Raw genomic sequence first — 12,766 nt, forward strand, 5'->3', positions numbered from 1 at the left:
ACAGTGTTAATCTGAGGCACCATTTTATGAGTGAGGCCTGGCCTGCTGGACAATACCTGCTAGTGAATTTGCAGCACAACCATAATCTGTGTCTTTTCAGTGAGGGTGAGCAATTCACCTACCTTAGTGCTCTCTAGTCAGATATCCCTATTGCATTCAGTTATCAAATCTGAGTGGGAGATTGGGGAGGAGAGGCAGAGGGGATAATCCCCTTTCCATGTACCACAAATCACCCATCCCAGATATATGTCCCCCCAACGCCTCACCTGCCCTGCAGGTCCCTTGTCGGAGTGGGGAGCAGGCGTGATGAATGTTGGAAATTTATGATCTATCTGTAGGACTCTTTATCAAGCCCCTTGGCTTTGCTACGCCTTGCGGGGAAAGAATTAATTTTCTCCCTAGGCCAGGGGAGATCAGGGCTAGGTATTCAAGATGTAGCACCACTAATTCTGTCTGGACTGGAATCTACCCATATCGATGGAGGATCCGGAAAAGGCAATGAGAGTGGTCAGTGACAGGACATGAACCTTTAGAGTAAGTGACTTACCCTTACTAGAACTCTCCTCTGTTGAAGCTGTGGAGGAGAATAAAGCGAGAAGGTGTCAGGTGTTGGTGTTGAGATGAGCAGGATGCACACACAAGGAGGGCACTGGGACTGGGTGACATGGGGACAGAAACAGCAAGGATGGAGGGCAGGGCACAATGAACCCTGGCTTCCCCCTGCCTCTCTCATGCTAGCCCAGGGTCTTTTAGATTTTGTGCTTCAGGAGATAATCGATTGTTACCTGTTTTGGAAAAGGCTGCCTGCTGGCCCTGCACATTCTGAGTGGGAGCCTTGTGCCCTGATGGGGTAGAAGAACTCTCCCACAGGTGTCAGGCTTAGCTGGACTCACTGCAGGGAGCTACAGAGAGAGACAGGGATCGCTGGTGCCGAAGGCCCAGTTTCCGAGTTGTGGCAGCCTGGGCCTGCCCCTGTGGAACTGTGAGAGTCCTTGGGGACCGGGACACTGATGGGGTCACTGCCAGGGGTCTGGCTAAAGGCCAGGCCTAGACCAGACACTGTGAATACGGGACAGGGTGTTGGAGGGTGAAGGGGGCTGGGCTCTGGTGCGGCCAGGGGGTGAAGGGTCGATAAGAGCTGCTGACAAGTTTAGTTCCGGGCAAGCTCTGCCCAGGGTTTCTCCAGGGCTGTGAGCATCACTGCACCAAGGGGGACGATTCAGCAGAGACTTAGCTCGGGCCCTGCCCCATTAAAGCGGGGCCGGGGGGGAGGGGGGCGCACTCATCAGGCCCTAGATGGAAGCAGGAGATCAGCAAGGCAGCCTGGGACAGAGTCTGGAGAGCAGCTGGGAGACAAAAGGCAGAGTCAGCCCTGGGGATCAATGGGGGAGGGGATCCTGGCTGGCTGCTCTGGGGAAGGGTCAGTGGGATGGTTAGAGGCGAGATCCCCTCTGATGGGCTGATGAGTAAGAGAGTCAGGAGGTAGAGAGGGGAGCCAGCCTGGGGCTGGACGCAATGAGCAGGTGCCAACGTGTACCCGGCCCCTCTTAATTCTGCCTGCGCATCCCCCTGCTAACGACACAATCCCAGCCCAGGTCCAGCTACGTACCAGTGGTTGGGGACCTTCATATAGTTATCGCCCTACCAAATTCATGGCCCTGAAAAACGCATCACGGACTGTGAAATCTGGTTTCCCCCTGTGAAATCTGGTCTTTTGGGTGCTTTTACCCTGTACTAGACAGATTTCACAGGGAGACCAGCTGTTCTCAAATTGGGGGTAGCAAGGTTATTTTAGGGGGGTTGCGGTATTGCCACCCTTACTTCTGCGCTGCTGCCTTCAGAGCTGGGCGGCCAGAGCGCGGTGGCTGCTGACTGAGGGCCCGGCTCTGCAGGCAGCGGCGCAGACGGAAGGGCGGCAACACCAGACCAGGCCACCCTGACTTCTGGGCTGCTGCTGGCGGTGGCTCTGCCTTCAGAGCTGGGCTCCCGGCCAGCAGCTGCCTCTCTCCAGCTCCCAGCTCTGAAGGCAGGCCCGCCACCAGGAGCAGCACAGAAGTAAGGGTAGCAGAACCGCAACCCCCCCCCAACTCCTTTTTGCGTCAGGAACCCTTATCACTACAACACCGTGAAATTTCAGATGTAAATATCTCAAATTATGAAATTTACGATTTTTAAAATCCTATAACCGTGAAAGCGACCAAAATGGATGGTGAAGTTGGTATGGCCCTACGTATAGTGGTTCTCTCTACAAGGCAAAAGAACGGACCCAGGACACAATTACACCAACAGTAACAACTGCAACAACAGCAGACTCTGGATCACCTCCTGCCTCTATTCATTGCATCCCTTCTTCCCAGCCTCCACATTGATCCTCCCTCCACCCTCTCCCTCTGCACCTTCCTGTTCCTGTGTCCCTCCCACCCCCTCAGTTCTTTCATTTCAGGGAGACTATTTTGGTACATAATGACACACATCAGCCATTCACCAGAACATGCATTTGTAGCTATTTGTTACCTAATATCGGAGGTCAGTCCCATAGCCTCCCCTGCATTGGAGCTATTGAAGAACAAGTTAGACCAACACCTGTCAGGGATGGTCCAGGTACACATACTCCTGCCTCATGCAGGGGGATGGATGAGACGGACCTTGAGATCCCTTCCAGCCCTACCATTTCTAGAATTCTCATCCAAAAGCCAGCTAAACCCTGAATTGGCAGAGTTCGGATTAGAAAAGTCGACAAAATTGTAATCTATCGTCATTTTACACGCAAAACTCCCACTCCTCTCAGAGAGTAATATGCAAGTCATGCAGCAGTGAAAAGCTACATCTTTTTCCTTCTCCAGCTCCAGAACCTCCTGCTCCAGCTGCTCTATCACCACATCCCTCCGCCGGCTGGTGCCCCGGGTGTGGCTATGGCAGAAGAGCCGGGCGTGCACTTTCCCCACATCCCACAACCACCACGCTGAGGGAAAGGCATGCCTCTGTTCCCTTCAGGACAGCCAGGACTCCCGGAAGGACGCCACAAATCCCACAGCCTCCAGCAGGCTGTTATTGAAATACCAATAGGCCAGCCCCGAAGAAAGAGAGGCCGTCATGTTCCCCCTACGGTAACCTTAGTGAAAACAATACAATCTTTCAATGTCATGCAAATAACACCACTCGGCGTAAGGAGAATTACCCTGTACCCTTTGGGGGATACTACTCCTCCTTTGCAAACACCTATATGACAAATGGGTGCAACCAACTCTTCCCGGACTTAATAGGCCATCACTGGGTGTGTGTGACCAGAGCTAATTGGTCAGGAATCTGTTATCCCGCCCGACTCTTCCCACAATTCCGAGTGCTAGGAACCTTCCCTCGAGAACGCCTCCGCAATTTCAGGCGAAAAAGAAGGGACTTAACAGATGCCCAATGGTATGTAAATAACATAAGCCCCTTAACCTGGGAAGAGGCCATTGGGGGTTCCTTAATACCATTAGGGGGAGTAATACACCATGCAAAAAGGCTCCTAAAGTTACAAGCAGTAGTTGAAATAATGGCAAATGAAACCGGAGAAAGTTTAAGAGCCCTGGCCAAAGAAACAGGGGCAATCCGACAGATGGCCCTCCAAAACCGTCAGGCATTGGACATAGTGCTGGCGGCATGTGCTCTCATTGGAAAAGACTGCTGTGTGTATATACCACACAACACCAATGAGGTAATAGATCGTGCTAGCCACTTAGAACAAATTGCATATCTTCCCCATGAAGAGCCAAGTTCTTTATGGAAGTGGCTAAGTAACCTTTTCAATTTCTCTGGCATAGGAAACTGGTTGTTTCAGGGAGCCCTAACTCTCCTGTTTGGAATCCTAATAATTTTTGTATGTTTTCAGTTACTTTCCTGTTGTATCCAAAATTGTGTCAGGCATGCTACACAGATAGCTGCCCCAAACCAAAGTGCTAATTTGATGATTTTAAATATCACTGATGAACAAAGAGATAAAGAACGACTGATATGTGGAACCCAGTCATTGTTGGTCATTGCGTAGCTTGACCAAAAGGAGGGATTGTGAAAGTAGAATGAATTATATTTAAATTATAATTCATTAAAGAAATGCTGCATAAAGGGGTTTGTTGAAATATAGTTGTCAGGAGAGAAACATTAAGGAATGTGAGACAATGGGTCCTCAAACTAATTAACTTAGAGCTCCTACTGAGCTAGGAGATTGGTAAACGTTAGTATGCAAATAAGATATGTATGTATATTTGTCAGTTTCTCTTCCTTTTGTCTCTTATGTTAAATTGGCTTTGGCTTATCTGTATAAATAAGTTATCTTGAGCTTTTACAGGGGGCGCACATATCTGGTTGCATTGACAAAGCGCTTTCCTAATAAACAGAGTGGTCTGACAAATTCTGTGAGCCTTGAATCTGACTTTGACACCCCCTAAAATAAGGTTGGTTCTCATTGGTTGGTAACAATTAAAACATGTTGACTTGAATGTAAATATAGCCTCCGTCCTAAATTTGGTACTTCTTTTTCATAAACCAGGAAGATACACTATATCTACACACATTTGTTTAACCTATAATATAGCTTAATTTACATTTATCCAGATTCTTAATTTTTACATTTTGTATATGTTAGAAAATGGTGATTTTTTATGGACTATATTATTATTTTTTTACTTGTGATTTGTGTCAAGCTCTACTTGGATTGAAATTAAAATTCAATTAAAAAGGCACAAAAGCAGCATTTTAATTTTTTATTAGTTAAATCAAACTACCTTAAATGTACTGGATACATAAGAAAAAATATCTAAGTATATCAAAGCCTGGGCTTTTGAATGTAAAATTACCTGATCTATTAAACGAAGGCAGTATTATCTGTAATTAGGAATTGAATTGATGTTTCTGGTCACCGCATCCTTCAAAATTTTAGAACTAGTAGATCTCATCCTCTCAAACCATTTGTGTTCAAAGATTGGAAGAAGAAGAAGAGGAAGACAAGCTTTTCCAACTTCCTATCGGTCTTTTAACTTTAAATAAACTAATCATTGAAGTGAACTAACGTGGCTCATGTAGTCGCGGTAGAGCGCTGCGGGAGAGGTCTCCCAGCGCTCTAAAAGAAGCACCTCCACGAGGGGCACGGCTCCCTGCGCTGCTGTACTGTTTACACTGGAGCTTGACAGCGCTGAACCTTGCTGAGCTCAGGGGGTGTTTTTTCACGTGTGTTTGAGACCCCTGAACTAGGGTAAATACTGGATTCTCTGTAACTTGAAGTCTTTTAAACAGAGCTGCAAAGTGTCATAATGAAGAAAATCCATCCTTAGTGCAGCGGTTCCCAACCTTTTCTATGCCACAGCTCACCCCAAGCTCCCGGGGCTCTGCCCCCTGCCCCTGGCCAGCAGCTGATCCATTGTTCACACAGGAAAGGAGGGGGGCAGAAAGGGAGATTGAGCTCTGATTGGTTGCTCCACCCCAGGAGGAGGTGGGGCAGTGAGGCAGATGACCAATCAAAATGTGGCTTTCCTCACCTTGCTCTCACATGTACCTTTTCTAAAAATTCTGCAGCACTCCTGTTCGGGCCTGATGGCACACGAGTTGGGAAACACTGCCGGAGTGTAGGAAAAGCTAAGGAGCAGTTCGGAGGAGCTGAGGAACTGCCAAAATGGCTCTGTAAATCCATGACAAAAATCTCTCCCCCTGCAGCTTCCCCTCAGCCCTGCTGGTCATTCCCTCTTCCTGCCGTGTGCCCACACTCCCCCTGCGGGGTGCTGTTGTGAGAACAGGGCCTACACATCTACCCTAAGATAAGTTTAACTCTAAGCAAAAGAACCAGACAGAGAAACTCGATTAGTCCAAACTAGGGCTGTCAAACAATTAAAATAATTAATTGTGATTAATCATATTAAAAATAGTCGCAATTAATCACAGTTTTAATCGCATTGTTAAACAATAATAGAATACGTTTATTTAAATATTTTTGGATGTTGGAGGGAAGTGTGTGTGTATGAGAGAGGGACTGTGTGTGTTGGTGGAGTGTGTGCTGAGGGAACATGTGATGGGGAGTGTGTGTGAGAGAGGGACTGGGTGTGTGTTGGGGGACTGCATGAGACAGTGTGTGTGTTGGGGAAGTGAGTGTGTCAGCGTGCTGTCTCTGTGAGCAGAGCACTCACCAGCCTGAACGCTTGTTCAGACAGCAGCACCCAGACCTGACCCAGAGGCAGCTGCAGAGACAGGCTCCCCCTGTTCCCCGACCACAGCTCAGAAGCGACCAGGTACACGGGAGGGGGACACCCTGACATCAGCACCCTCCCCCAGCTCTGTGCAGCAGACAGGAGGCAGACTCCCAGTCCGGAGCAGCTGGGGCAGCTCCATGCGGGACAGAGGGGAGGCAGCGGGAGCAGCAGTGGGGCAGAGCGATGGGAGGAAGACAACAGTGAAAAAAAAAACCCAAAAGTAACAAAAAGAAGAGCAGAGGGGAGGAACAGACGGAGGCTCCTGCACAGCAGCGCTGGAACCGGGGGGCCAGGCGGCCATGGCCCCTTCACTTTCAAAAGTCAGAGGGCTGTGCCCTGCCAATATTTCCTGGACATAAGGGCAAGTGATGGGGAGGAATGCATGGAGATGAGCGAGTTGGGGGTGGGGACTTGGGGGGAAGAGGTGATGTGGGGGAGGGGCCTCAGGGGAACCCACACCTCCAGAAGAGGAAGGAGGCAGGCGGAGGAGGATGAAGCCGGGATCCTAGTTTTCCCACTGCCAGATCCCCCTGTCTCATGTGAAGAAAGGTTCCATCTCCACTAACCTGGGGGAGTTCACCCAAACAGGCCTCCCTTCCCACCAGCAAGAAACTAGATCTGGATTTCCAGACCAGACAACAGCCGAGCAGAAGGGAAATAGATTGCCAGGAATGGGACACGCTTACTTCACTACCAGATAGAAACAGATCTGAGAAGCCCTTTGACAACGACCGGTGTTTTGTGTGCGTGTGTGTGTGTCGGGGGATGGGGCAGGTAAATCACGGAATAACTACAACATCTCTCTCTTGCACACACAAAGGCTTCCAACAAAACTCCCCTACCAACCTCTCCCTCATGCATGGTCCCATCCCCCATCACACCCCTCTAAAACACAAGAACTCCCCATCCGCCAGCCATCCTTGTGTCCTCTTCCCCCCATCAAGAACAAATGTGCTTCATTCCCCCAATCCCCTCCCCTACACATCCCTCAAACACACACACGCCCCTCCCATTGACACCCCATGTGCTCCCTGCCCTCTGCATGCCTTCACACAAAGGATCCCCTCCCCCTCACAAACATCTTCCCCTCCCCCTTCATCTCCTTCAACACACATGCTCCCCTCTCACTTCTCCCTGTCCTTTTACCCCCCCTCCCCACTGCTGGCGTTGCCTCCCCCTGCTGTGTCCCGCCTCCCCCTGCTGCAGCCCCACTCGCTCCCCCTGCTCAGCACTCACCCCCAGTGCAGCCGAACAGAAAGGTGAAGGAAGAACTTAACTGGGGTAAGACATGAATATATGGAAAATCCAGGCGTGAGCCATGTCTGTACTAAGACAGGAATAGCAGTCTAGGAAAAAATACGGATCATCTGGATAATGCCTTCTCCTCTCCCCTCCCTCACACACATGTCGTCCCCCCTCTTCCCTCCCCCTTGCTGCTTCCATCTATTCTGCAGGCCCTGCCTGGGCATTTCCAGACCCTACCGTCTTTTGGTTGTGCTCAGGGCAACCTGGACTGTGAATGGGCTGGGGTTAGCCATGGTTACACTTAAACCACTCGAGGGGCACAGCGGCCGTGGTGCAGCTACAGGACGGTAGCACCTCAGTGCAGCCGCTCACGACAGGCGTTCTCCCCCTGGAGTTAATCCACCTGCCCGAGAGGCGATATGTAGGGTGACAGAAGAATTCTTCCATCAGCCTAGCGCTGTCCACACCAGGGGTTAGGCTGGTTTGACTACGTCACGCAGGGGTGTGGATTTTTCATTCCCCTCAGCCAGGGGGCGGAGAGGAGCAAGCAGTGGGGTGGGGCCTCAGGGGAAATGGCAGAGTGAGGGCAGGACCTCGGGAAGAAGGGGAGGAGCAGGGGGCAGGACATTGTTTGGGTGCTGGTGCCCCCCCGTCTAGGGAGCTTCTCACGCTCCTGCCCTGAGCTACGTAACAGGCTCGACTTAACTTTTTAGAAGAAAATTGGCCTACCACTTGGATTTGGGATCATTTCTACATCCTGGTACTATAGTTTACTCTAAATTACTGCTACGTCCCCTCAGCCTTAACTGCACAGTAAGGTTTGTGTCTGGGAATTGCCCTGCTTTAATTAGAAATCTCATACAGGGTCACAAAACCAAAAACCTGAAGTGAATGTGACCGTGTGATGTTCCTAATGATTTGAAAATTGGTCGTTCTGACCCATGCAGATGTGGCCCGTACTAATCACTGGATGCTTTTGTACTAATTGCATGTAGTGATTGCGCTTGGTTCAAGAAAAAAGCTGTGAACAACAGGCCCCTCTCTATATCGCATTCGTTAACCCACGTAAGGCCTTCAACACGCTTGGCAGGAACGGCATCTATAAAATCCTGTTGAAAATTGGCTGTCCACAAAAGGGGCTCTCCCTATTCAAAGAGTTCCACTTGGGAATGAAGGCAACTATCCAGTATTAACCTGTCACATGTTTGGAACAAAAAGCTGCTAAACCCAGAGGCACCGACTTTCTAATGTGCCAGGGGGGTGCTTGACCCCCGCTCCGCCCCAGGCTCCACCCCACTCCACCCCTTCCCCCAAGGCCCCACTCAGGTCCTGCCTCTTCCTCCCCCCCACTCCGCCCCTGCCCTGCCTCTTCCTGCCCCCACCCCACCTCTTCCCGCCCTCTCCCACAAGCGCACACCGCTTTCACTCATCCCCCTTCCCCCGCCAGCGCCTCCTCCATGCTGCCGAACAGCTGATCACCAGCACGCAGGAGGCGCTGGGGGGCGGGGGAGGTGCTGATCAGCAGGGCTGCCAGCAGCTAGGAGGTGCTGGGGCGAGGGGGAAGAGCTGATTAGGGTGGGGGGCTGACAGTGGATGCTGAGCACCCACCATTTTGTTTCTGTGGGTGCTCCAGCCCTGGAGCACCCACACAGTCAGCGCCTGTGGGTAACCCTGAACACGCAGGGATCTGTTTATCAGCCTTGTGTCCTTAGTACCCTCCTTTACGGCTGTGAAAGCTGGGTCACATCCTCCAAGCAGGAGGGGAGATTGAACAGTTCCCACCTCCGCTGTCTTAGAAATATCCTTGGAGTCACTTGAGACCAAGGAATCATCAGTCACGAGATTCTTGAGAGAACCGGCCTATAGTCTATGCAGACTGTGCTGGACGCTCGCAGGCTTCACTGTCTGGGACACATGACGCACATGCCCCAAGATCGTCTGCCGAAGGCCGTGCTCTGTGGCCAACTTAAGAACTGCCCGTGACGCAAAGAAAGGCCAATGCTTCAATACAGTGACAAGGGTCAAACAAGCTCTCAAGAAATAAAACAAAATGACCTCATTCTCCTCCTTCAAATCCCTCCTCAATACTCTCCTTTGCTGCAATGCCTAAAAACCCCTGTTTGTACAGTGTCTAGCACAATGGAGTGCTGCTCCATGACTGGGGCGCCTAGGTACTACCATAATACACCTAATATGATTCTTCCCAGAGGGACCTAGGGTTGTGAGGCAGCTCCTTACCACCTGCCCTTAGTGTGAGGAAGATTTTTCTATGCCTGTAGTGGGTCAGCTCCCCAGTTTGGCCAAGGGTAACACAAGCCCTCCCCTCACGGCCTCACAGACCCCGCTGTCACTCTACACATAGATAGGCACATTCCAACCCTTGATCCCTTGAGTGTCTCCCTGGGGTGTCCAGTCTCTGATCACTGGACACTCTCAGTATGCCCAGATCTGCTGCTTCCAAAGAAATAGTGAACCCCAGCTACCAGTTACACCTCAGACCACCGCTCTACTCAGCTCACAGCACTTAGAGATGTTCATAGTGAGATCCAGTATCAATTCATTTACCAAAGCCCAGAGATTCAAGTAGTAGCAACTAGAAGTACTGGCAACAAATGCTTACATATCAAATAAAATCATCCCATGCATTCTAGAATCTAGACTTAATTAACAAGCTGCTCTCATGTCTAATAAAGAACTGCTTGCCCCCAAATCCTTCCAACGCTTTTCAGCCAGGCAATCTGTGACCTTATTTCATGAGACAAACATGCTGTCACTTTATTCCTTGGTAAAGGACCCAGGGTGTCCCTGGGCACCCCTAGGTCTATCAGGACAGTCCTATGGCTTTATGCATAAACAGGACACCCCCCTCCTGACTGGTTCTTCCTGTAGATTTCCTGTCTTGTAGATTTTAAAATTTCTTCATCAGCAATTGGCTCAGAATGCTAATAGGCACACAGGGTGAGGTATGCAATCCAACATACACAAAGAACCAGACAGGGAGAGAGGTGTCTGTTACCTCTTACCTGGGAGGTACAGTGCTGAGGATTGTTACCTCTGGCTACCTGCCTGAATCCCAAATCCTTAAGAACATAATTTTCAGTATAGATACGTAACTCCCTAAATATTCTCTGTACATACATTTTGCAGTGATCATGATGGCTAATGGACTACTGGATCTCAGTAGAGACCTCACATGCCACCCTTTGGGATTATGCAGAGATCTAATCCAGAGGATTCCTGTAAAACCCTCTGCACCCCCTGTGCCCTCTGCCGTTTGGCACCAAAAGGTCCCTGGGTCACAGCTCACCCCCTACATTGATCCATATGAGTCAGCTCAGAACCTCTGGCCTTTAGAGTGTGTCTGCCACTACCTTTTCCTTGCCCTTAATAGGTACTATTTCTGTATCATATTCTTGAAGCTCTCTACTGCAACGTAGCAGCCTGGAGTTGGTACCTTTTGTTCTGGAGAGTGGTCTGTTAGAACCCTGAATTTTTGGCTGAACAGGGAAGGCCTAAGCTGCCGGACTGCCCACACAATCACATAACAGTCTTTTTCTATGACAGAGTAATTTTATTCACTGGGTGTCCGTTTTTTATTTAAAAAAGCAACAGGATATTTCTTATTGCTTTCACCAGCGTGCGTTAGCAAGGCCCCTAGACCTGTGTTACCGGCATCAGTGAACAGTGCATGCGACGGATGAAGTGGGTTTTAGCCCAGGAAAGTTTATGCGCAGATAAATTTGTTAGTCTCTAAGGTGCCACAAGTACTCCTCGTTTTTCATAATTAGGGCACTGTTTCTTCATGTGTTCAAGGGATGTGAGTAAGAAACACCATTTTGGGCCGTCCCTTGGGGCTGGGGTCTGATAATTAGGGTCACTGGGAGGTTCTGACCCACAGCCTGTCTACAGACCCCGGTATCAGCGCTGCTTTCAGCCCAATCCCAACCCTACATGCAACTTTGACCACCGTGCCACACATTACCATTTATCTTGGCCTGTTTAATGAGCTCTTGGTCTACCTCCAGGAGGTCAGAGCTGATAACATTAACTAGCACCCCCTCTGGTACCACGGAAATCTCTGACTCGAGGGTCGGTACGTTAACCTGGACGGATCAGGGATTGGATTTGGATTCGCCATACTTAGGGCATTGTTTCTTCATGTGTTCAAGGAATGTGAGTAAGAAACACGATTTTGGGTCATCCCTTTGGCCTGGGGTCTGATAATTAGTGTTATCAGGAGGTGACTGGTACTGGGCTGCTGGGTGCTTAGTCCCCCCACCTCCTCTTTCCCAGGAACAAACTGGGGGCCCCTTTCCATGCCAGGCTTTTGCCCTTCCCTTTGGGACCTGTGCACTATAAATGGTCTCTCTTGCATGTGTCAGTCAGTGGCATCGGCTGCCCTGTCCAGTCTGTGGGACTTTTCCCACACCGCTGCCCTCACCTTGTCACAGCAGACATTAAAGAACTCCTGAGCAATTCCATCTACAAACGGATCATAAGGTTCTGCCCCTTTCCTTTTGATCCATTTTCTCAAATCAAATAATCCCCCATTGGATGAACATATTCCCTGTGATTTATCCATTTTATTGAGGTTTCTAAACTTTAGGTGAGATGCCTCTGGAATAATTTGAATTCTTTTAAACACAGATCCCTTCAACCAAGTGTCTTTGTCTACCAGAGGCCAACGTCTCCATTAATGAAGCTTAGCTTCGCTCTCATCGGGAACCGTGGGAGATGACGGCCATTTGGGAAGAGGGCAATTCTTTGTGAGATTCTATGCTCGTCTCACAGATAAACTTTCAGTTATAAAAATAATGGCAAAACCCCCAACACATTAATCCTAGAAACGGCATGAAGGCAACTCAACAGGCAGGGCAGGACGGAGGACACACGGTGGTGTGAGGGAAGGAGTGAGGGGGAAATTGTATCACTCAAAATTCAAGTAATAGTTTTCCCATTATTCCACCCTAAGTTTCCAGCCTTGCTTTGGACCTTATGTTAAACAGTGTATGTAATTAAAGAAGAAAATACTTGTGGCAGGGCCCAGTATGTGTGATTTTTCGAACTGCCGAGATTTCCCTGAGGAACACAGGTGAGAGAAGGGGAAGGGTGATTCTCAGCACTTTGCAACTCAGCTACATCTGAAGGGAATTCCACAGGACCGAGGAAAGGCACCCTCCTTAGCTCGAGGCAGAGCCCACTGTTGAATATCCCAGGCTGTTGGAAACTGAGATGTGAGAACTTCTCACAGAAAAGGTCCCAGGGATCCCTTATAATTTAGAATGGAAAGTGTTTGAAGCCCA

The 12,766-nt window shown here is 49.6% G+C and overlaps 1 protein-coding gene across 2 annotated transcripts in view; it reads right to left on the reverse strand.

The window, feature by feature from the left end:
* The window catches only part of LOC119566370, a 220,309-nt gene that overhangs the window by 56,662 nt on the left and 150,881 nt on the right, over nt 1-12,766 (reverse strand). For both annotated transcript variants that reach the window (XM_043549441.1, XM_037899144.2), the window contains one exon: nt 548-574. In XM_043549441.1, the coding sequence (XP_043405376.1) occupies nt 548-574 (27 nt within the window). The remainder of the gene's footprint in view (nt 1-547; nt 575-12,766) is intronic.

Source organism: Chelonia mydas, chromosome 6 (genome assembly GCF_015237465.2).
Source record: "Chelonia mydas isolate rCheMyd1 chromosome 6, rCheMyd1.pri.v2, whole genome shotgun sequence".
Classification (NCBI taxonomy): domain Eukaryota; kingdom Metazoa; phylum Chordata; order Testudines; family Cheloniidae; genus Chelonia; species Chelonia mydas.